Here is a 25,740-nt window from a genome sequence, read left to right as displayed (position 1 = left end):
AATTTAATTGAGTTTATTGAAGAGGTAACCAAGAAGGTAGATGAGGGCAGTGCAGTTGATGTTGTCTACATGGACTTTAGCAAGGCCTTTGACAAGGTACTGCATGGTAGGCTGTTGCATAAAGTTAAATCTCACGGGATCCAGGGCGAGATATCCAAATGGATACAAAATTGGCTTCTAGAGGGCAGAGTTGTTTTTCAAACTGGAGGCCTGTGACCAGCGGTGTGCCTCAGGGATCAGTGCTGGGCCCACAGTTATTTGTCATTTATATTAATGATTTGGATGAGAATATAGGGGGCACAGTTAGTAAGTTTGCAGATGACACGGTGGACAGTGAGGAAGATTATCTCCAATTGCAGCGGGATTTTGATCAATTGGGCCAGAGGGCTGACGAATGGTAGATGGAGTTGAATTTAGACAAATGCGAGGTAATGCATTTTGGTAGATTGAACCAGGGCAGGACTTACTCAGTTAATGGTAGGGCGTTGGGGAGAGTTACAGAACAAAGAGATCTAGGGGTACATGTTCATAGCTCCTTGAAAGTGGAGTCACAGGTGGACAGAGTGGTGAAGGCGGCATTCGGCATGCTTGGTTTCATCGGTCAGAACATTGAATGCAGGAGTTGGGACATCTTGTTGAAGTTGTACAAGACATTGGTAAGGCCACACTTGGAATACTGTGTGCAATTCTGGTCACCCTATTATAGAAAGGATATTATTAAACTAGAAAGAATGCAGAAAAGATTTACTAGGATGCTACCAGGACTTGATGGATTGAGTTATGAGGAGAAGCTGAATAGACTGGGACTTTTTTCTCTGGAGCATAGGAGGCTGAGGGGTGACCTTATAGAGGTCTATAAAATAATGAGGGGCATAGACAAGGTAGATAGTCAATATCTTTTCCCAAAGGTAGGGGAGTCTAAAACTAGAGGGCATAGGTTTAAGGTGAGAGGGGAGAGATACAAAAGTGTCCAGAGGGGCAATTTTTTCACACAGAGGGTGGTGAGTGTCTGGAACAAGCTGCCAGAGATAGTAGTAGCGGCGGGTACAATTTTATCTTTTAAAAAGCATTTAGATAGTTACATGGGTACGATGGGTATAGAGGGATATGGGTCAAATGCGGACAATTGGGATTAGTTTAGGGGTTTTTAAAAAAAAGGGCGGCATGGACAAGTTGGGCCGAAGGGCCTGTTTCCATGCTGTAAACCTTGATGACTCTATGACTTGAAGTGGGCTCGGGAGTAATGAAGAGGATGCTACCCATAAAATTTCCAACAAAGCACTGTCAGGGACTTCATTTTCCTGCAACTCAAACCTAAAGCTTCAAATCAAAGAACATTAAGCATAGAAATGATTTGATCCCTTGTGCTGCCTCTTTGTAAGAAATATCCAATTAGTCCCACTCACTGTTCTTTCCAGCAGAATCCAGAAATTAAGTACAAAAAAGACTACAGTCAAACAGCATTGAGAGATGTCAAGTTAGCAGTGCAGGATTAATAGGGCCTTCAAACGATGACTTGAGCACAGGGATATTTCTCAATTAAATGGAGAACCCATTATTGGAAACTAACATGATTTTAAAAAAGATGCTAATAATTTTCTGATTACTGCACCTCAGGAAATCAAAAACAGTTACCACATTTGAGTTTTACCGTAGGAAGGTAGAAAAACTTCAGGAAAAACAGTTGCAGGCCTCTTTTGCTAGATCAATAGGAATTGGACTAGATGCTGACACAACTGGTTGAGTATGAAGTTACTCACCTTTCCAGAGTTTGGCATCAGCCAACATTAATTTGCTGATCAGACAAGGCTGATCAGAGTCTGGTTCTTGGTTAAGCACCATCTCACAGAAAATCTGACGTAAGCCAGCTGTACAAAAAGAAGGAAAATCAGTTTGTGTCCACTCAAACTCAAAATTAACAACACAGATTTGTTCTAACCAAGAATTATGACACCGTGTCATGAATTTTGAATACATTTATTTTTGGAGTGGCAACGTCTTATGTGAACCATAGCTAACATAACTGTTTCAACGGATGAAGTAATACAATATTTCAGAAGCTCAAGACATCAGTCCCCATCACTTGGCCTGTTAATTTGATGTCAGCCATAGAACAAAAGGGAAGGGGGGGTGGTAATATAAGGAATGTGACTTACAAATTTAGCAGTTATTAGAGAACACTATTATAGCTTTAGAAAATATTTCTCCAACATGATTGAGTTATTTGAATAAGAGACCAAATTAATCGATGACAGAAATCCAATAATGTGTTATTTAATAAAGTGCCACAAGGGCTATTAAAACAAAACTTGGGCCTAGTGGCTAAATAATTACTGGCTCCAGGCTCACATGCAGAAGGGACTTATCAACAGGAGGAGATGTACAATGGTAAAAGGAGTGATCAGAGTCACGCAGGATGATACGTTGGGACTAGTGCTGGTCTTCATTATAAAAGAACTGAGTGAGGGCATTAACAACATGTTGCACAAGTTGCATATCACACAGAAATGTGTTCATGATTTGGCAATTTATATAAAATAATAGGGTACACAACAGTAAAGGCCAGGGACCTGAAGATCACTGTCAAATTACTGAGCATTTACAAGCAGTGCAATAGGGTCCTGGGAAGACAAACAAGTCCTTAAAGGTAATACAATGCAAAAAGGATACGGTACTCCTGAATGCAGTTACACTTGGAAGGCTCTGCCCAGTCTTGGCCCCATCAACGGCAGGGCATATCAAGGTGGCACAGACGCAAGTACAAAGAGCATTTAAGGTTTACATGTGTGAATGAAGAAACAATGTCAACAATCCAATTATGATCATGTCTTGCAAATGCCTTCTACTTAATCAATTTCAGTGCATATAATATAAATCTATTTAATCAAAAGAGTAAAACAAGCTCTGCACTTGCCTGAGTGGCTGATAACTTGGTTGAGCCATGATAGAAGACGTAAAGCAAATGTCTGATGGGACACCACAGTCGAATGAAGAATTTCAACACGCAGGGGTGACTGGAATACACTGTTTGTAATGTTCTGAAAGAAAAAACAACAATGCACATTATGGTATTCTTTTGGTTTGGCTAAATGCCCATTTAAACAATCAATTGTTTGTATTTGTGCTAATGTTAGAGTAGTGGTTACTCAGTCACATATCCTGAACATATGGCTTATGCCCACTGAAGTTAAGAAGAATGAACGGTGATCTTATTGAAATGCAAGATTCTGAGAGGACTTGATTGGGTGGCTATAAGGAGGAATCTTCTCCTTGCCAGAGAGACTAGAACTAGGGGAAACGGTTTAAGAGTAAGAAATCTTCCTCTTAAGACGGAGATGAGGAGAAATATTTTCTCTCAGAATCACTAGTCTGTGTGATGTGTTAATATTGATTTTTCGTGGCTGCACTGAGCACTGCATACTTCATATCTTCATATATTCACTGGAAGTGACATCACAAGCATAAGAAACTACCAGAATGAAGCAGCAGCTATGTAGTGAACACCACTCTAAATAAAGCTCTGTTATTTTTAAATCCTCCATGCCTCCTGGCATCAACTCCCCAACATACAACATAAAAACTGGCAACGAGGACTTCAAATGGCGCTTGCTAGCCACCAGAGGGGAGGAAAATTACTGAAAAAAGTTGGGAAAAAACAGAAGATAAATTCGCCACATATGCTCCGGACATAACGGGCGAAAAGTGCATGTGAGGAATGACCTTCCACAGAGCAATTAGAGGACTGGGTGTGTTTTCAAAGAAGCAGAAAGCTCAAACTGTTGCCTTGTTTAAAAGAACAAGACTCAAGGTAGCTACAGGAAATACGCTGCAAAATGTGTACAAGGGGAACCTCCATTAGTAAGAAAATGGCAGGAGATTTTGGCAGGACCCCTTGATGAAAATGTGGAAGCAATGGAGCTCCCATACTGAGCATTTTGACTGTTCCGTGCAGGCAAACAAAATAGCAGGAGATATTAGGGCACCTACGTTCCTGAGCATGATGGGGGGGAAAAACATTTAATCTCTTCAAGTTTAGTGCAACCAGAGGCCAAGCATTAAAACACATTTTACAAGCACATTACACGCCTTTGATGATTGCAGAGCGCTTCAGATTCCACAAAAGATATCAAGAGGATATCGTGCAACTCATGGCTGTGTTAAAAAGACTTTCAGGATATTGAGTGTTTGGTGATTTGCTGAATGACACAATTTGGGACAGATTTGTCTGTGGTCTGCAAAGTGAAGCAATATAGGAATGCTTACTAACTGAGACTAGCCTTACTCTGAAAAATACCATGGAAATTGCTGTTTCGATGGAGCTGGCTGAAAAAGCTCAGTAACTGAGCTTGTGTACTCGAATACACAAAACATCAGTTGAATCAACACCCAAGAGTTTTGAAACTCGGACACATCACCAATGTGCGAAGCCAGGGCACTCGGCTGTAGAGTGCTGGCGTAAGGACATATTATGCTGAACCTGTGGAGGGAAAAAGAGCATGCCTGCTAGAAGAAAACATAAGCTATAAATAAAAATAATAGGAAGCCAGAACAATACAAAACCGAATAAAAGTGTTCATACTGTGCAAAAGAGTTGAGAAACAAAGTGACTCTCAGTCTGAGGGTGAATTATCTCTGAATGTGCTCGCCATTGTTGATGCTACAAATAGATACTGGGTCATTCCACTGCTGGATAGAAAGCCAGTTAGATGGAAATTGACACTGAGGCAGCAGTCTCACTGGTGCCAGAGACTGTATACAAGGAAAAATTCAGACATATTGCCTTGAAGATTTCAAGAGTAGTGTTAAAGGCATACACAGGTGAAGCGGTTCCATTGAAGAGCCACATTGAAGTACATGCGTAACAATGGACAAACAGCAGATTTGTCTCTACATACAGCAAATGGCTATTGTCTAGTATTGATGGATTGAACATGGTTGGAAAAGTTTCAACTAAGCTGGGCTGATGTCAACCTGATGTCTAATGGAGAATCGGACCTCAAAAACTTTAAAGAAACACATGGTTGTGTTTGATGAAGTATGAAAAACATCACAGTTAAATTGAAGGTTAAAGAAGATGAGAGGTCTCACAACATCAGATTATAGTCTAACAGGTTTATTTGAAATCACAAGCTTTCGGAGTGTTGCTCCTTCGTCAGACGTCCCTACATTTCTATAATTACAGCAAATTAACAAATGAAAGAATCATTTGTTTCTGTGAAGAGCCATCAAAATTGGGGTCAAGGAGAAAAAAAAATGTAGATCACAATGAGACGTGGACAGGACAATGAAAGAAAAAAAATGCACCATGTGGTGTGCAACACTTACAAGCGGCTGTTTAAACAATATGAAAAGAAAATATCATTATCATCCAGGTTCTCCAGTTCTAATTCAAATCTCCAGAAAATCTGAGACAAAATTCGTTGTAAATTTCTCATGCATATTGTTCACATAAAAAAGTTGGCTATCTAGAAATAATAGTTAATGCCTTAATAATACCTCACTATGTAACCTCCAGTGGCACCACTGTTATCTTCAACTACTTCTGTTAAATGCACATAGTAAGTATTTGGTCTTACTTACAAAAACCTCTAACTTTGTTTCTTGACAGGAGTGCAGTGATCCATGCTTTACCGCTCTACGGCCCTAGAAAGATAAAACACAAATTAGAAAGATCAGTACTGCAGAGAAATTCAAACCACAGCTCTGAAATTGATGAACTAATCTAGAGATCAGATAGTTTGCATGAACATATTTAAGAACTAGGAGCAAGAGTCGGCAATTTCGCCCCTCGGGCCTACTCCACCATGCAATACGATCGTGACTGATCTCATCTCGGCTTCATCTCCATTTTCCCGCCTGTTCACCATAGCCCTTCAAATTCTTACCAATTAAAAATCTGTCCACCTGTTTCTTAAATTTACTCAATGTCCTGGCATCCACCATGCTCTGGGATAGTGAATTCCACAGACAACACTTTGAGAAAAGCAATTTCTCTTCATCTCAGTTTTAAATTTGCCACCCCTTATCCTAAAACTATGACCGCTTGTTCTAGATTGCCCTGCAAGAGGAAACATCCTGTCCATGTTTGCTTTGTCAATCCCTATCATCTTGTGCACCTCAATTAGATCTCCTCTCATTCTTCTAAACTCCAGGAGTATAGGCCTAAACTGTCTAACCTCACTTCATAAGACAAACTTCTTACCTCTGAATTCAATACAGTGAACCACCTTTGAACCACTTCCAAAGCAACTACTTCCCTCCTCAAGTAAGGGGACAAAAACTGTACACAATATTCTAAGTGCGATCTCACTAATGCTTTGTACAGTAGCAGCAACACTTCACTACTTTTATATTCTATTCCTTTAGCAACAGATGCTAAGATTCAATTTTCCTTCCTTATTACCTGCTCTACCTACATGCTAGTTTTCTGCGATTCATGCACGAGGACACCCAGATCCCTCTGCACTGAAGCACTCTGAAGTTTCTCTCCATTTAGATCATGATTTGCCTTTGTATTTTTCCTACCAAAATGGATAACTTCACACTTATCTGTGTTAAATTACATCGGTCACATTTTGCCCCATTTACTTAATCTATCCATATTTGTTTGTACATTTCTTTTGTTTCATTATCGCAACTTACTATCCCACCTATTTTAGTGTCATCTGCAAATCTGGCTATGGTACCTACAATCCCTGCATCCAAGTCATTAATATAGATTGTAATAGTTGGGGCCCTGAGGACTGAACCCTGTGGCATCCCACTAGTTACATTTTGTCAACCAGAAAAAGACCCATTTATCCCAACTCTGCTTTCTGAGCTCTGACGAAGGATCATCTAGATTAGAAACATTGGCTCTATTTTCTCCCCATAGATGCTGTCAGACCTGCTGAGATTTTCCAGCATTTTCTGTTTTGTTTCAGATTCCAGCATCTGCAGTATTTTGCTTTTATCTTTTTGTTGGTTGGCCAATCCTCTATTCAAGCGAATAAATTACCCCTAATCTCATGTGATCTAACCTTGTGTATTAGCTTTTTGTGCAGCACCTTATCAAATGCTGAGTGGAAGTGCAGATATACTACATCTACAGGATCTCAATTATCTACGTTGCTTGTTACATCTTTGAAGAAGCAAGTTAGTCAAACATGATTTACCCTTCATAAAACCATGCTGACTGATGAATTGTATTTTGACTTTCTAAATATCCAATTATCACTTCCCTGATAATGGATTCTAACAATTTCCCAATAACAGATGTTAAACTAATTAACCTATAGTTTCCTATATTTTGCCTTCATCCCTTTTTGAATAAGTATGTTACATTAGCATTTTTCCAATCCACTGAAATCTTTCCCACATTCAGGGAATTTTGGAATATTGAAGCCAATAGATCCATTATCTCCAATGCTACTTCCATTTGGACCCAAAGATGTAGGCCATCAGGCCCTGGGGACTTGCCTGCCTTCAATCCCAGTAGTTTGCTCAGTACTTTTCCCTTAGTGATAATGATAGTTCTAAGTTCCTCCCTTTCTATAACCTCTGCATTTTCTGTTACTATTTAGATAGTACTCATTTTTCTCCACCATGAAAACGGAGGCAAAATACTGATTTAATGTCTCAGCCATTTCTGCGTTCCCCACCTTTAACTCCCCAACCACATCTTTCAAGGGACCAATATTCACTTTAGCTACTTTCTTCCTCTCTATTTATAAAAGAGCAAAGAAAGTCCAACAGGTTTATTTGGTAGCAAATGCCACAAGCTTTCGGAGCCTTAAGCTCCTTCTTCAGGTGAGTGGCAGCTCTGTTCACAAACGGGGCATATAAAGACACAAACTCAATTTACAGAATAATGGTTGGAATGCGAATACTTACAGCTAATCAAGTCTTAAAAGTACAAACAATGTGAGTGGAGAGAGCATTAAGACAGATTAAAGAGATGTGTATTGTCTGCAGACAGGACAGCCAGTGAGATTCTGCAAGTCCAGGCAAGCTGTGGGGATTACAGATAGTGTGACATGAACCCAATATCCCGGTTGAGGCCGTCCTCATGTGTGCGGAACTTGGCTATCAGTTTCTGCTCAGCGACTCTGCGCCGTCGTGTTTCGTGAAGGCCGCTATCTGTAATCTATCACTATCTGTAATCCCCACAGCTTGCCTGGACTTGCAGAATTTCACTGACTGTCCTGTCTGGAGACAATACACATCTCTTTAGCCTGTCTTGATGCTCTCTCCACTCTCATTGTTTGTACCTTTAAGACTTGATTAGTTGTAAGTATTTGCATTCCAACCATTATTCTGTAAATTGAGTTTGTGTCTTTATATGCCTTGTTTGTGAACAGAATTCCCACTCACCTGAAGAAGGAGCTTAAGGCTCCGAAAGCTTGTGGCTTTTGCTACCAAATAAACCTGTTGGACTTTAACCTGGTGTTAGACCATAAGACCATAAGACATAGGAGCGGAAGTAAGGCCATTCGGCCCATCGAGTCCACTCCACCATTCAATCATGGTTGATTTCAACTCCATTTACCCGCTCTCTCCCCATAGCCCTTAATTCCTCGAGAAATCAAGAATTTATCAATTTCTGTCTTGAAGACGCTCAACGTCTCGGCCTCCACAGCCCTCTGTGGCAATGAATTCCACAGACCCACCACTCTCTGGCTGAAGAAATTTCTCCTCATCTCTGTTCTAAAGTGACTCCCTTTTATTCTAAGGCTGTGCCCCCGCGTCCTAGTCTCCCCTGTTAATGGAAACAACTTCCCTACGTCCATCCTATCTAAGCCGTTCATTATCTTGTAAGTTTCTATCAGATCTCCCCTCAACCTCCTAAACTCCAATGAATATAATCCCACGATCCTCAGACGTTCATCGTATGTCAGGCCTACCATTCCTGGGATCATCCGTGTGAATCTCCGCTGGACCCGCTCCAGTGCCAGTATGTCCTTCCTGAGGTGTGGGGCCCAAAATTGCTCACAGTACTCCAAATGGGGCCTAACCAGTGCTTTATAAAGCCTCAGAAGTACATCCCTGCTTTTGTATTCCAAGCCTCTTGAGATAAATGTTGTTAGACTTCTCACTGTTTTTACCCCAGTCCAACTCCAGCATCTCCACAACATGACCTTCCCTGTAGCCAGTGAGGATACAAAGATTTCTCTCAAGGCCCCAGCAATTTCCTCCCTTGCCTCTCTCAGTATTCTGGGGTATATCCCATCAGGCCCTGGAGACTTGTCTACCTTGATGTTTCTCAAGAACCCCAATACCTACTCCTTTTTGATCTCAACATGACTCAAACTATCTACACATCCTTTCACAGACTCATCATCCACCAAGTCCTTCTCTTTGGTGAATACTGACGCAAAGTACTCATTTAATACCTCACCTTATGGCTCCACACATAAGATTCCCTCCCTTGTCCTTGAGTGGGCCAACCCTCTCCCTGGCTACCTTCTTGCTCTTTATATATGTGTAAAAGGCCTAGGGATTTTCCTTAATCCTGCTGGCCAATGCTTTTTCATGACCCCTTTTAGCTCTTCATACTCCTTGCTTAAGTTTCTTTCTACTTTCCTTGTATTCCACACTTGCTTCGCGTGTTCCCAACCTCCTAACTTTGACAAATGCTTCCTTTTTCTCTTTGACTAGGCTCACAATATCTCTCGTTATCCAAGGTTCCTGAAACTTGCCATACTTATCCTTCATCCTTACAGGAATGTGCCGGTCCTGAATCCCTATCAACTTACACTTGAAAGCCTCCCACATGCCAGATGTTGATTTGCCCTCAAACATTTGCCCCCAATCTACATTCTTCAGTTCCAGCCTAATATTGTTCTAATTAGCCTTCCCCCAATTGAGCACCTTAACTTGAGGACTACACTTATCTTTATCCATCAGTACCTTAAAGCTTACTGAATTGTGGTCACTGTTCCCGAACTACTCCCCTACTGAAACATCGACCACCTGGCCGGGCTCATTCCCCAATACCAGGTCCAGTATGGCCCCTTCCCTAATTGGACTATCTACATACTGTTTCAGGAAGCCCTCCTGGATGCTCCTTACAAACTCTGCCCCATCCGCGCCCCTAGCACTAAGTGAGCCCCAGTCAATATAAGGGAAATTAATATCTCCCACCACAACAACCATTACTTTTACACCTTGCCAAAATCTGCCTACACATCTGTTCCTCAATCTCCTGCTGGCAGTTGGGTGGCCTATAGTAAACCCCCAACATTGTGACTACACCTTTCCTATTCCTGAGCTCTACCCATATTGCCTTGCTGTATGAGCCCTCCGAGGTGTCCTCCCGGAGTCCAGCTGTGATTTCTTACATTTTTATGTTTTGCACTGGTTTTCTTTCATAATTTACCTTTAGTCTTTTTATTTCTTTTTTGGTGACCCTTTGTTGATCGTTAAAAGTTTACAATCTTCCAGTGTACCTTAGCTTTTGTCTTTGTGTTATCTTTAACTTCCTTGCTGAGCCAGGGCGGCACGGTAGCACAGTGAGGGCGGCACGGTAGCACAGTGGTTAGCACTGCTGCTTCACAGCTCCAGGGTCCCGGGTTCGATGCTCGGGTCACTGTCTGTGTGGAGTTTGCACATTCTCCTCGTGTCTGCGTGGGTTTCCTCCGGGTGCTCCGGTTTCCTCCCACAGTCCAAAGATGTGCGGGTTAGGTTGATTGGCCAGGTTAAAAATTGCCCCTTAGAGTCCTGGGATGCGTAGGTTAGAGGGATTAGCGGGTAAATATGTGGGGATAGGGCCTGGGTGGGATTGTGGTCGGTGCAGACTCGATGGGCCGAATGGCCTCCTTCTGCAGTGTAGGGTTTCTATGATTTCTAAGTCTTCCTCCTCTGGAATATATTTCAGTTGGGAGGACTTGAATATCTCCTTAACTATTTGCCACTGTTCATCAACTGACCTACCTTTCTGTCTTCCTCCCCAGTCCATTCGAGGCAAATCTGTCCTCATGTTTATGTAATTACCTTTGTTTAACTCCAGAATGCTAGGTGGGACTCCAGTTTCTCGCCCTCAAACTGAATTTGAAATTCTAGCATGCTATGATAACTCTTCCCTAGAGGATCGTAACTGTGTGTTCATTTATTGGCCCTGATTCATTATATAATACCTAATCTAGAATAGCCTGTTCCCTGGTTGGTTCCATAACACATGGCTCCAAAAAGAAATCTTGAATACATTAAATGAACTCTACCTCGAGGTTATCCTTGCCAATTTGACTTTTCCAATCAATATGCATGGTAAAATCACCCATGATTATTCCTGTACCTTTCTTACAAGCCCTCAGTATTTCTTGGTTTATACTGTGTCCTAGTGCGGAGCTACCGTTTGGAGACCCATAGATTACTCCCATCAGGAGTTCTTTCCCTTGCTATTTCTTATTTCTACACAGATTGATTCTATGCCTTGGACTCCAGTGCCTATATCTTTTCTCATTACAACACTGACAGCACGGTAGCACAGTGGTTAGCACTGCTGCTTCACAGCTCCAGGGTCCCGGGTTCGATTCCCGGCTCGGGTCACTGTCTGTGTGGAGTTTGCACATTCTCCTCGTGTCTGCGTGGGTTTCCTCCGGGTGCTCCGGTTTCCTCCCACAGTCCAAAGATGTGCGGGTTAGGTTGATTGGCCAGGTTAAAAATTGCCCCTTAGAGTCCTGAGATGCGTAGGTTAGAGGGATTAGCAAGTAAATATGTGGGGGTAGGGCCTGGGTGGGATTGTGGTCGGTGCAGACTCGATGGGCCGAATGGCCTCCTTCCGCACTGTAGGGTTTCTATGACATCTTCCTTAGCTAACAGAGCTACACAACCACCTTTTCCTTTCTGCCTATCCTTCCAAAATACGGAGTATCCTTGAACATTCAATTCCCAAACCTGGTTTCCCTGGAACCACGTCTCTGTCATCGCCACTAAATCATACCCAGGTGTCTCTATTTGCACTGTTAACCATGGTTAACCATGATTTTGCTGACTGCATAAACATTTACTGCAGGTCAAGTTGTACAAGTTTGTTTAATCAGCAAATACAATGCAAGATAATGTAACTTTAGTTGCTAGTTAACCAGTAGATTGATGCTTATAAAAAGGATTGCTGATGTGTGTGTGTTTAGAACTCTGTTCCCAGCTGGTAAATTTTAAATGTCCTGAGAATAAGAGTGGAGGTGCCACTTCCACAAAGCATTACAAAAACTCTACAAGTTAGCCAAGTACCCTACATGTACCAGGGATCCCTTGGGCACTCTGTAAAGCCTGGCTCAAAAAATTAGTGCTGTTCCATTACATCAAGCCCAGATGGTCTAAGTTGGCTCCTCATAAGGCCTCTTGGATAAGAACTTGCATCCATAGCTATGGTCACTTTTGGGTTATTGCAGGATAGAAATGGCAGTATAATTGAGCTTTAGTTAACACCTTAATTTTTAAAATTATCCTTGAGCTCAAATCATATTGGTCTCACCCCCGCCTAACTCTAAACCTCCCAACTGAGAATATAGCATTCTTCCAACTCTGGCCCCTTGTGTATCCCTGACTTAATTCTCCCCCTTGACAACGGAGTTTTCACCCTACAAGGCCCTGAGCTCTGGAATTCTCTCTAGATTCCTATATTTCTTAGCTTTTTGACCAAAATTTTACACACCTATCTTTCCACTTTTGGCTCAGTGATAATTTTTTTCATAGAATCAGAATGCAGAAGGGGCCATTCAGCCCATTAAGTCTACACCGACTCTGACAGAGCATCTTGCCCAGACCCTCTTCCCCACCCTACTAGCCCTGTAACCCCACACATTTTACCATGAATAATACATCTAATCTACACATCTTGGGACACTAAGGGACAATGTAGCATGGCAAATCCACCAGACTTGCACATCTTTGGACCTTTGCCTGATTACTTTCCTGTTATGTGCCTCAGGATGTTTTACACGTCAACGGTATTATATAAGTTGCTGTCTTTACAAATATCCACACCCACCAATAGTACTTACCTCTTTATCTATCAAGGTGGTGTAGTTCTGTGCTTCTCTGTGTGTGCAGCCCAATGACCTCTGGAGTGAATAAATGACATGTTCAAACGAATGCTGCTCATCATTAAACAGCACACAGAAATAAGAGTCTGTCTTCTCCCTTGTGGAAAAAAGTTTAAGGATAAGCTTCAATGTTGGTACCTTTTCTTGCAAAGTTCGCCAAATTTTCCCGAAGAGGGTCTGAATAGCAAGCATGTGGAGATGCAGTTAGTTAGTTAGTATTTCAATCCAAAATTGTGGAACCCACTCTCACTACATGTCCAATGTCACCTGCGTTGCTGCAGACATTTTCCAGAGGAAAATGTTGTCTAACGTGTGTGCCACTAGCCAGCTGTGACAACTGGGGAATCTATATGTGGCTCAGTGCTTATTGATTAATCACAAATGCAACGGTAGTGTCATTCATTATGTGATCTCATGGCATATCACAGAATGTGTGAACTCTAACCTTTCGATGCATGTTAGTAAAATGATATGATGATTTGCAGTGTCTGCAAGTGCAAGCTTTGCTTCCTTCATTGGTGCATGGTGGTAAGGTATTCTACTAGAATTATTCATCTGGCTTCAACAGTATCACCACAATTGTTGCTAGTCAGCAATTTCTTTTGGACAATGACTTGAGATACTCAAAAAGTCAAATATTCATTTCAAATTAAAAATTGTTAGCCGCCCCTAACCACATTCCCCTATGGGTTTGTCAATTAGGGCTGTATTTGAGAATATATTTCAGCAATTACATTTCCTTCAATACCAAACCCACTTCAAACATCATTAAAAAATATTTTTCAACAGGTAGTTTTGTAAACGTTTTGTTCATCAAGACTTCTCAGTTTTCAATTTAAATTGACTTTCTGTACAATATACTTGGTTACCTCCGATTCATTCTATTTATTGAGTTATATTTATATTCATTACAAACGCAAAACAATTTAATAAACAGGCCAGTAAATAATCATCCACTCTTTCAATATATTTCATCCCTTGTTTCTGCCAACCAAACAGCTTTTACATTGAAGGCTTTATTTGCAATCGTATTTAAGAATATTATAAAAAGGTAACGGAGCTGGATTTCCTGCAGCAAGACTTGACTTACGCAATCATACTTTACATTAGTTATTGCAATGCAGCATTTTGACGTCATATTGGAAAGCTCCCTTTGTATACCTTGGTTGCAGTCCCAGAGGCAGCTCTTTGTCTTCTGTCCAGATCAACATATCCACGATATACCTGAAGATAATAGTGAACAGCTGCTGGGCTCGTTCAGCCAAACCCACAGGTAACTGGTTCGCAGGATTCTGTGTGAAGACAACACAGTGCTTAGAATGCACAAGTGAGCAGACCACTGGTGATATGGGCTGATAGATTTCTTCCTTTTTTAAAAAAGAACTGGTGTAGGAGTTGCAAACATACACTTCTCTAATTATATCAGAAAATACTGCAAGTATCAGGTTGGCCAGCACCTGTGGAGAGAGAAGTAAAGATAACATTTCAAGTAGATGATCTTCCATTCCAATCATGCTGTTTAAGGCTTTCAATTACAAACTGGTTTTCATGACAAAGGCGTCCAAACATTTTCTCTTTGTTGACCACTGAATTGATTACAGGGCCCACAAACCACATATAAAAAGCTACACTTTACGACTAGCACCACCACGTTCTGCCACCAGACTCCCTCTCCCTCAAGTTAAGCTGGGACTCTGCTGCATGTCTCAAAAATCATGTTTAATATTATTCCCTTGCTCCAACCTTTTCAAATTTGTGCCAACATCCTTCTTTCCTCACTCCCTTTCCTCATGTTTATGACGACATCGTGGTTCGCCACTCCAATTTCACATTGGCTTCCCCACCTCCAATTTCATACTGGTGCCACCCACTTCAATTTCCTATTGGTACTGTCCCCACTTCAATTCTCCACTGTTATCAGTGATCCCTTTCCAATTCCATGCTGGCATTGTCACACCATCCAGTTTCACGTCAGCATAGTTGCTTTCCCGCCCCTCCTCACCAATTTCAGTTGCTTACTGGCAATCTTCTGTCCTCATATTCACATCACAGATGGTTTCTACATCCCGCTGCTGTTCCTATCAATTAACACTGAACACTTTGGATAAGGATTCTGATAAAGGACTGCAAGAATTCCCATTCACAATTGCATTCTATTATTTCAGCTTGTGCTGCAAGAGGCTCACTACCTGCAGCAGGGAGAAAAGTAAACATCTTAGTCGTAGTAGGAGTTCACCCCCCAAGATCTGTGGTGCATGAATAGGTGCCGTATTTTATTTCCAGCCTATGCTCTTATCAAGTGCACTAGAATGCATATTCCACTTCTTGGACATCCCTATACATGCACTTGAATGGGAACTTAATATAGTTTCGCTACAAATTTGGGACTATTCTCCCATGAACGCAGGTGGTTAAGGGGAAATTTAATGGAGGTGCTCAAAATTGAGGTTTGACAATTGTGTGGAATGGACTGCCTGCAGGGATAGTGGAGTCAGAAACTTTAGGAACATTTAAGAAGCTATTGGATAGGCAGGCACATGGAGTACTTTGGGATGATAGGGAGGAAATAGCTTGATTTGGGTTTCAGACAAAGCTCGGCACAACATCGTGGGCCGAAGGGCCTGTTCTGTGCTGTACTCTTCTATGTTCTATGACAGTGGAAATTGTTAATGTAACCAATGATAACATTGGAATCGGTTATAATGCAACTAATGATAACATGCTGAGAGGGTCAGCTGAATGGTGACAAATTGGGGGTTATAGCTGACCCGGGAGACAATGTAACCAATGACAAAATAATGTGGTGATAGGCTGACCAGCTGACCCAGTACAGGCAGTCCCCGGGTTACGAACGCCCGACTTACGAACGCCCGTACTTACGTACCGGCCGCTGTAAAGCCTATTATTTTTTTAAATAGAGTTACATACAATGGTTCGTACTAACGAATGGGTGGACTACATTGCGCGACGCTCAAAACACTGCGCGTTTTCAACGGTTCGTCGGCCCAAGATGATGCAATGACCTTAAAGGAGTTCTGGAGGAATTACAACATCTACGATGGCATCAAAAACATTGCAGATTCTTGGGAGGAAGTGAAGACAACCAACATGAAAGGAGTGTGGAACAAATTGTGCCCCCAATTCGCACATGGTTTTAAGGGGTTTACAGCTGAGGACATCGCCGAAGCCAGGCAAGCTGTGGTTGATATTGGTAATAATCAACTGCAGTTAGACATCAATGAAGACGATGTCTTAGACTTGCTTGAATCCCATGCCAAGGAACTGATCAATGGGGACCTTATGGAGCTGGAGCAGCAGATGATAGCATTTCAGGAAGAAGTCCGGGACGTAGAAACCCCAGAACCCAAGAAGTTTCTGATGAAGGAGTTAGCTGAAGCCTTTCGTCTCATTGAAGCAGGGATGGCAAAGTTAGAAGAGCAAGATCCTAATGCAGAGAGGTTCACCAAAGTTTACCGGATAGTTACCGACGGCCTCAGCTGCTACAAGGCCATTTATAATGAGAAAAAGAAAAGCTCTGTTCAAGCCTCTCTTGATGTTTACTTTAAGAAATTACTTTAATGGTTTTTATACCTACACACACACACACCCACATATATATATATATATATATATAAATAATCCAAGTTTTGTGTCATTTCCATTTATTATTACTGTATTATATTTAAGATGTTTTAGGTAAAATATATACTATATATGAAGACAAGCTTTTGACTAATTGACGCTAGATGTGAACCATACGTAACTGTTCCGACTTGCATACAAATTCGACTTACAGACTTAAAAATGGAACTCGTTCGTAACCCGGGGACTGCTTGTATAAATAGAAAGCAGATGGGAATTGTGGAGAGTTTGTATGGCCCAGGACGTGACCCCAAGTGTTGGGAGTAATTAAGTTTCTTTATTAAACCTTTTTCTTTGATTTACTTTCTGAAGTTAGCTCTTTTATTGCTTGCAACTGAAGTATCCTTACTACTGGATGAACACAAATGAGGAGAGATACTGTTTCCACTTGGTGGATATGCCAGTAACCAGACAACACACATTTAAGGTAACTGTCAAAAGAACCACAGGTGACATGAGTAATTTTTTTTTGAGGCAGCGAGTTATGATGATCTGAAATGCACTGCTTGCAAGGGTGTTGGAAGCAAATTCGATAATCATTCCAAAAGAGAACGGGATAAATACTTGGCAGAAAAATTTGCAGAATTGTAGGGTGGAACTAATTGGATAGCTCTGTGAAAAAAGCACTGGCACTATATGATCTTCTTGTTGCATGATAAAAGCAAATTACTGTGGATGCTGGAATCTGAAACCAAAAGAGAAAATGCTGGAAAACCTCAGCAGGTCTGGCAGCATCTGTAAGGAGAGAAAAGAGCTGGCAAGGAGTCATCTGGACTCAAAATGTCAGCTCTTTTCTCTCCTTACAGATGCTGCCAGATTTGCTGAGATTTTCCAGCGTTTTCTCTTTTGGTTTCTGTGTTGCATGATTCTGGGATGTTTTCAGCTAACAAAGCATGCAATCAAAAGGTGTATCTTAGTATCTGAAACTCCATTTACTTCACCGGGTTGACCTACAACAAAAGAGCAACAGCAGTTCCATCATACAAACGTACATACGTATTAAGAGGAGTCAGCCACTTGGCCCTCAAGCCTGTTCCACCATTCAATAGGAACATAGCTGATATGATTGTAACTTCAATGTCAAATTCATGCCTACCTCCAATAACCTTTTAATCCCTTGAATCAGTTCTAAAAATATGCCAAGACTCTCCTTGATAGCCTTTTGAGGAAGAGTGCTACAGACACTCACGACATTCAGAGAAAAAAAAACTCTCCTCATCTTGGTCTTAAATGAGTAACCTTGCATTTTTAAACAATGACACCCTAGTTCTGGATTCTCCTTCAAGAGGAAACATCCTCTCCACATCCACCCTGGCGATATCTCATAGGATCCTAAAGGTGTCAATGAAGTTCCCTTTTAATCTTCTAAACTGTAGTGAACACAAACCTAACCCCTCCAACCTTTTCTCATAAGACAACCTGCCCATTCTTGATAATAGTTTAGTAAACCTCTGAACTGCTTCTAATGCATCCTTAACTAAGGAGACCAAGACTGTCCACAGTCTTCTAGATGTGATCTCACAAATTCCCTATACAACTAAAGTCTAACCGTCATACTTTAGTAATCAATTTCCCTCACAATAAAAATAACATTCTATTAGTTTTCCTGATTACATGCTGTACATGTACACCAGCCTTTGGTGATTCATGCACAGGAACATCCATATCCCTCTGCACTTCAGAGTTCTGTTTTAAAATCCTGCCAAAATGGGCAATTTTAAATTTGCCCACATTATAATTATACTTCATTTGCTAGAGTTCTGTCCACTCATTTAACCTATGTCCTTTTACAGCCTCCTTATGCCCTCATCACAATTTAATTTCCTACCCACCTTTGTCACCAGCAAATTTAGCAACCATATCTTCTGTCCCTTCATCCAAGTCATTTACATAAATTGTGAAAAGTTGAGGCCTCAGATCCCTGTGGCACACCACTCATCACATCCTGCCAACCACAAAGACCATTTATGCCAACTCTGTTTCCTGTTAGCTAACCACTCTTCAATTCATTCCAATATGTTACCCCATGAGCTTTTATTTTCCGCTATAACCTTTGGTGTGGCACCTTATCAAATGCCTTCTGGAAATCTAAGCACAGTACATCCACTGGTTCCCCTTTATCCACAGCACACATGACTCCTTCAAAGAACTCCAATAAATTGATTAAACGTGCTTTCCCTTTCATAAAACCATGCTGACTCTGCCCGATTTACCTTAAGGCAACAATGGCCCTCCTAGTGAGGTTTCTTTCACCCGGTCGGTCCAATTGCAGGGTGACAAGTCCCCTTCATGTTCATGAAGTTCTTTGTACTCACTGAGTTAATTGGTTTCCAGTCCAACACACTTTGAACTGAAAATGATCATTTCCAAATCATTCAAATTATTCACTATACTGCGACATGCTTCACCCTACAGTTCTGCAAAAACAGTGTTCCTCCAGTCCTGAATTCTTATCCATTCTCTACTCCTTTTGCCCCACCATTTACAGCCATGTAACCAGCCAAAGCCCTGAATTCCCTCCCTAACCTGCTCCATCTCACTCTCTCCTCCTTTGTGAAACTATTTATGGGCATGCATGGACCTTTCTCAAACAGAACATAATTATTCAATATAAAACGAAGCTGCAGTCAGGAGCAAGAAATACTAATTGGATTCTGTGATACAAATGGGGTAGAACTCATCAACAGTATCAAACACCTGTAACAGCCAATGATCTGTTTCTAACAGAAGCTGCTTTTACATTGTTCTCCATTCATCGGTCACATTATTGCAAACTTGCCAGATTTGTTTAGACGGACAAAGACCAATTTCGGTTGGGTTTTTCAGGCTGTAACTAGTCCAACTGGGGTTTAGTAATATATTGGTGTGGTGGCATCATATCATCCTGGGCAAACTGTTTCCACTTGTACAGGTTCATCCAAGGCTTCCAGGGTGGAGGGCATGCTCTCGCTGACCTCTTGCTCAAAACGGGCGTAGAATGCATTGAGCTCATCAGGGAGGGGTGCGTTGGAGCCGGCGATTTTATATGCCTTCATCTTGTAGCCTGTTATGTCTTGCGGACCTTGCCATAGTTGGCAGGTGTCGATGTGGCTAGCCTGGGTCTCTAGCTTGGTCCGGTATTGTCTTTTGGCATCTTTGATGGATCGCCTCAGATCATATCTGGCTTTCTTGTATAGGTCAGTGTCGCTTGTGTCGCTTGACTTGAACACCACAGGCCTGGACTTCAGCAAGCAGTGGATATCCCTGTTCACCCATGGTTTCCAGTTGGGGAACACACAGATTTGCTTCTTTGGCACACAGTCTTCTACACACTTACTAATGAAGTCAGTTACTGCAGTGGCGTACTCGTTCAGGCTGGTCACAGAGTTTTTAAATACTGACCACTGACTCAAAGCAGCTCCATAGGAGATCACCCAATTCCTCAGACCAACCTTGCATGACTCTCTTCAGTTTTTGCTTGTAAGCTGGGAGCAGGAGCACAGCCTTGTGGTCTGATTTTCAAGTTTGCCGAAGTGTGGGCGGGCGATAGAGTGGTAGGCATGTTTGGTATTTGTGTAGCAGTGGTCTAGGATGTTTGGCCTCGGGTGGAGCAGGAGACGTGTTGGTGGTAACTTGGTAGTGAATACTGTCAAGTCTAATTTCAGTGCACAGGTACTTGCACACCAGTGTTGTGAGGAAGGAACTGAGCTCTGTATATTAACAGCAGTATTTTCTTCAGAGAGCGTGAGAGAGAGCAACGCATACCACCAACCCCAGCATCACAACCCCTTTGATCATGTCAGGAGCTAATGGGTTCAAATCCCACTCTAGAGACTTCAACACATAATTCAGGCTGACGTCCCCAAGTCTGTTACTCAGGACTGCACCACAGCCAGATTCCTTATTTTTCAGATGTGATGTTAAACCAAACTTTTCTTTAAGAACAGGTTAAATGCTTGGTACAGTCTTTCGGGTGGTCTAACAAAGGAAAACATATCAGCATGAGGCTGATCACAAAATGAGAGCGCATACCTTTTTTACATTTTTGCCTTGCCTTGTCTTAAATTCTACTGAAGTAATAAATTGGTCAACATTTTTAAAGTGGGTATCAGTCAAATTGGGTTGCGTCATTTTCCTCAATCATTTTCTTTAGGACTTTATATGTATCTAGACTGGTGTGAAAAATTGCAAAGAATATGAATATATTTGATGCAATTACGTAAAACGTGTATGAACAGATCTGATTCAAATTGAAGATTGCAACTGAAAAAGCACGTGTTATAACATGTAATCTGCAAGGGCTGGGAAATGTTTACATGATATTTCTATTCTGGGAAATGTTCCAGGAAAATCTGATTCAATTGTTTATCGCAGATGGCTCCAGTTTATTACAGAACTGTAATTCAACTCTGGAACATTGTCAATTTCTCACAAAAGGACTTGGGGAGACAGATTTAGAAATACATACACTTCACAGAAAACAAATATTGCCAAAAACCAATAATTGTTGACTCCTCATAACACAAGTACTACCAGCGAGTGGAGCCCAACTGATCTATATCACAAAGTCAAAATGACTGGCTTCAGTCAAAATAAATGAAGATCTACCGGGTACCACTCGACACTGATGTCTTTCCACTGCCTCCTTCTTTGTCTCAGCCTCTTTTCTTTTTGATTACACCTTGAGACATTTTCTACATTAAAGACTATATAAGGCATGTCCAAGCGGCCCCAGACCCAGTTTTCAAACTTCCTGTCGGAGGTAAGTTTCAATGGAATAATCAGCATGGAGCTGCTCCTCCAATCACATGCCGTTTTGTCCTCTTGTTTGCTGCTGATGGGTTCAATAGTCAGAATATCAGCAGCAAATTAGGGAGAGAAATAGTCTCCGATTGGAGGAGCAGCAAAAACCAGCATTAGAATGTGCTGAGTTGAAAAATGAAGGTATGGCGAGGCTTAAGCCCATAGAGGGGGCCATCCCGGCAGAGGTGAGTATGAGTGACTGAGCAATGTATGGGGGTGACCACACACCAATACGTACACATGCACCCACCCACTCACACTGACCCTCTCACACACTGGTCATTTTTATTACTTAACTCTTTTAACTTAACATTGCTGTACCTTTGCTCACTAATTGTTTCTTTCCTTGAAACAATTTTTGTTTTAAAATTCTGCTTATTGAAGAAAGCTTATCTTTCGAAATTTGCTCATCAGCCCCCTGTGTGAGAAAAATATACAATCGTGACTCCCTGAAAGAAAGATTTGACCAAATCTGCACTATACAGATGCAAGCTGGATCGTGGGGATGTGCAGACTGAGAGTACAATGAATGGGCAACTGAGGTGAAGTAGAGCTGGGTGTCTGTAGATGATACCACCAAGAAACAGCATAAAGAAGAGGAAGAAAATGATAGCAAAGAAAAATCCTTTTATCCTGAGCTGAAGGGAAATTATTGGCAATGATGCTCTAACTATGATCCAATAGATGAAAACAGGATTGAGCAAGGTCAGTGTGATTCAGCTAGCTAATAGAGAACAGCTGGTAGAGAAGAATAGCATAATCAACTAAGTCAAAGTCTGAAGGTAAAGGACGACAAGGGAAGATAATGCACCAATCAGTATACTGTAATTCATCACTTTAATTATATCTGTGACTTGGGAGGTGTCGATCTGATTTGAGATATCTAAACAGGAAAGATGGCCACATATCTCAGAGACAATCACATCAAGCACTCAAGAGTTCAGGCAGAGTACACACGATATGCAGAGTATTTATCCTTTGGCTTCACCCCAACAATACTGAACTTCAGAAGCACTTCCGACATTGCAGCAATTGCCAGCTTAATCTTATTTCATCCTGGAGGGCATTACCTCATACTAAAGAATGAGGTAGAAAAAAAAATACATTTGTACATAGCAGTGATGGGTAACCTAGGCTAGTAAATGGGCTGCATAAGTGGCTTTCCTTCATCTCAGTGAACCGCAAGATTGAAATCAGGCACGCTGACTACCATGACTCCAAGAATAAGATTAAATACATTTTATACTACCTAAATATTTCATAAGTTATACAAAACACTTGATCATTCATAAAAAATAAAATTCTCAACTTCTAATGGTAAAATCAAAAGAAATATTTATTTTTTGGATGCAGAGATCTCATGGATCTCTCAGTCAATGCTGTGTGCAATCAGCACGCACCTCACTTCACCTGCCCTTGCTTTACGTGCATATCACGTCATGGTTAGTCTATGAGCCTGATTTCAATCTTGCAGCTCACTGAGATGAAGGAAGGCCACTCAAGCAGCCTATTTGCCTAGCACAAGGTTGCCATAATCCGCTGATTTCCTGGGTGGAAGTCAGCAGAATATGGCAACCCTGCGCTAGGACAATAGGAACAAACGGTCTCCTGGGCCACACTCAGAACCCCGATGGGCCACATGTAGCCCCTGGGCTGCAGGTTGCTCTCCACTGATATAGTCTTTCATGCCAATTACAGCCAGTGAAGTAATACTTTTAAAGTGTAGATATTGTTGCAATGCAGGAAACACAGCAGCCAAATTGTGCACAGCAATTTGATAATGAGCAAATAAGCAGTTCTTTCTATGCAATGTGATTGAAGAATAAATATTGGCCACAACAATTGGGGAGAGCTCCTTTCTTATTGGAAAGAAGGCCACCAGGTCTTTCACATCTACCTGAGAGGGCCTCAGTTTATTCTCTCATCCTCTGACGTAACTTGACAGTACAGAACTTCTTCAATGCAATGGAGTGTCAACCATGGTTTTTGTGCACAAGTCCAGAATTAGGACTTGAACACCAAACATTGTGACTCAAAGGTGAGTGCTAACAAATGAGCCAAAGCTCACACTTTAGACATCTACTGAAGTGCATCATATAAACCGATTGTAATATTTCAAGGCATCAAGATATAAACACGTCGAAATTTCTAAGAAATAACTAAATATCCCAAGGCACTTAAATCGTACACCAGTTTGACCAATAAGAATAAATTATTCAATTAGCAACATGGATATAGTTACAGAAAATATTTTCCTGAAATAAATCAAATATTTATGACGATTCAAATACAGATCCTATTCTGTCTCATGACTAAGTAATTCATTTAACAAACAAGTTGGAATTATATCTTTAGTACAGTAAATGCTCCATGGCTCTTCACAGGAGCACATTAAAACAAAAATTAATAACGCAAAACCAAGAGACGTTTGGAAATGAGGCCAAATGCTTGTTCAAAGAGGTAGATTTTAAACAGCATTTTGAATGACAGAGCAACATGGGGATTTGGAAAAAGAATTCCAGAGTTCGGAGTTTAGTAGTTGAAGGCATAACTGTCAATGGTAGGTTGAAGGAAGTGGGGGTGGGGGTTGCAGAAGGTGTCAGAGTTGGTGAAAAAGAGATGTGGGAGGATTAAGGGGCTGAAAAAGATTAAAAAGATGAGGAGTAACAAAGTCATAGAATTTGATGGACAATTTTAAAATTAATGCCAGTTCGTAAGAATACTAGAACATGGCAAAAATATTCAATAGTTGTGTAGACAATGGTAAGAATCAGATTTATAATTCGAATTTCAGAGCCAGCATTCTCAAACATGGTTAAAATGGAAAAAATGTAAAAGTACATGCATCATTTAAAATCTAATTACTGCTCTCAACTGCTCAGAACATCGATAAGCATCAATTGCTCTAAATTACTGTGAAAGTTCTGCATCATACAAATTAAATTTAAATATGGCTTAGAAGGTTCTCTTCCAAAATATACTCAAATAAATATAATTTCCTGGAAGCGGAGGTAGTGGCAGTTCTGTCCTCTTTAGAAGCTGAGAGCAGGGAAACTGTTGTCTTTAATTACTTCTAGGATTGATAACAGAACATTTTAAGCAACTTAATGGCTGAACCCTTGTATTTATAAACTTACTTCCAAATTTGCTGACAGGACTCCCATTACTTTTAATCCTCAATCTTTGGTGAACCACAATGCACACTTATTGTGTTGAAAGTGATGGTTTTCCAATTGATTGCTATACTAGTGGCAAATGGTAAATGCCATTTGCACAATACAAGTATTGGTCTTCATAATTGAACAAAGTGCCAGTGGTGGATACTTCAATACACGTGTGAAAGACAAATACTTAGGTTCAGGCCATAGTTTTACTAACTTATGCCACTGAATCGAAGAAGCTATCTACAGCAGACCAGAATTTGTAACCTTGAGAAATATGCCAGGCTTCTGGAAACAACTCATTTTGTGTGTTGAGAGAATAAAACCTAGCAGAAACTGTTCCACTATAAGGCTAATAGCTGACTCAGAGTCATGCAGTACAGAAAAGGCTCTTTGGTCCCTCGAGTCTGGACCGACAATAATTACCACTAAAGGCACATGAGCCCCATTTTCCTGCTCTTGGCCCATATTCTTGAATGTTACAATATTTCAGGTGCTCATCCAAATATTTTTTGGATATTTGGATGAGCACCAAATATGCTCCACTATCTTCCCAGGCAGTGCATTCCAGATTCCCACCACCCTTTGAGCGAAAAATGTTTTCTCTCAAATCTCCCGCTCTTTACCCTAAAACTATACCCCCTCAACCAAGGGAACAGCTGCTCCCAACTCACCCTGTCTTTACCACTCAATCTTATACACCTCAATCAAGTCCCCTCCTCAGCCTTCTCTGCTCTAATGAAAACAATCCAAGCATATCTGGCCTCTCCTTATAGCTCAAATACTCCATCCCTCTGAATTCCCTCTAGTGCAATCACATCCTTTCGATAGTGAGCTGACCAGAAATGCACACAGTACTCCAGCTGTGGCCTAACGAACACAATGTACAACTCCAACATTACCTCCTTGCTCTTGTACTCTATGCCACGACTGATGAAAGCAAGTGTCCCATATGCCTTCTTGACTACCATATTCACCTGTTTTACAGCCTACAGGGATCTGTGAATAATTACCTCAAGATCTCTCTGTTCCTCGGAGCTTCCCAATGTCCTGCCACTTATTAAGTATTCCCTTGTCTTGCTTCTTCTTCCAAAATGCATTCTCTCACACTTCTCAAGGTTAAATATGAT

General features: G+C 41.2%; 1 protein-coding gene across 1 annotated transcript in view; it reads right to left on the bottom strand.

The window, feature by feature from the left end:
* ubr1 (ubiquitin protein ligase E3 component n-recognin 1) overlaps positions 1 to 25,740 on the bottom strand; it is a 222,574-nt gene that overhangs the window by 166,667 nt on the left and 30,167 nt on the right. Inside the window, exons 5-9 of the mRNA XM_078233618.1 lie at positions 14,187 to 14,317; positions 12,984 to 13,122; positions 5,581 to 5,643; positions 2,915 to 3,038; positions 1,761 to 1,868 (exon numbers count right to left, since the gene is read on the bottom strand). Of these exons, the coding sequence (XP_078089744.1) occupies positions 1,761 to 1,868; positions 2,915 to 3,038; positions 5,581 to 5,643; positions 12,984 to 13,122; positions 14,187 to 14,317 (565 nt within the window). The remainder of the gene's footprint in view (positions 1 to 1,760; positions 1,869 to 2,914; positions 3,039 to 5,580; positions 5,644 to 12,983; positions 13,123 to 14,186; positions 14,318 to 25,740) is intronic.

This window comes from Mustelus asterias, chromosome 18, assembly GCF_964213995.1.
Source record: "Mustelus asterias chromosome 18, sMusAst1.hap1.1, whole genome shotgun sequence".
Classification (NCBI taxonomy): Eukaryota; Metazoa; Chordata; class Chondrichthyes; order Carcharhiniformes; family Triakidae; genus Mustelus; species Mustelus asterias.
The sequence above is the reverse complement of the archived record's forward strand: the minus strand, read 5'-3'. Positions and strand labels throughout refer to the sequence as shown.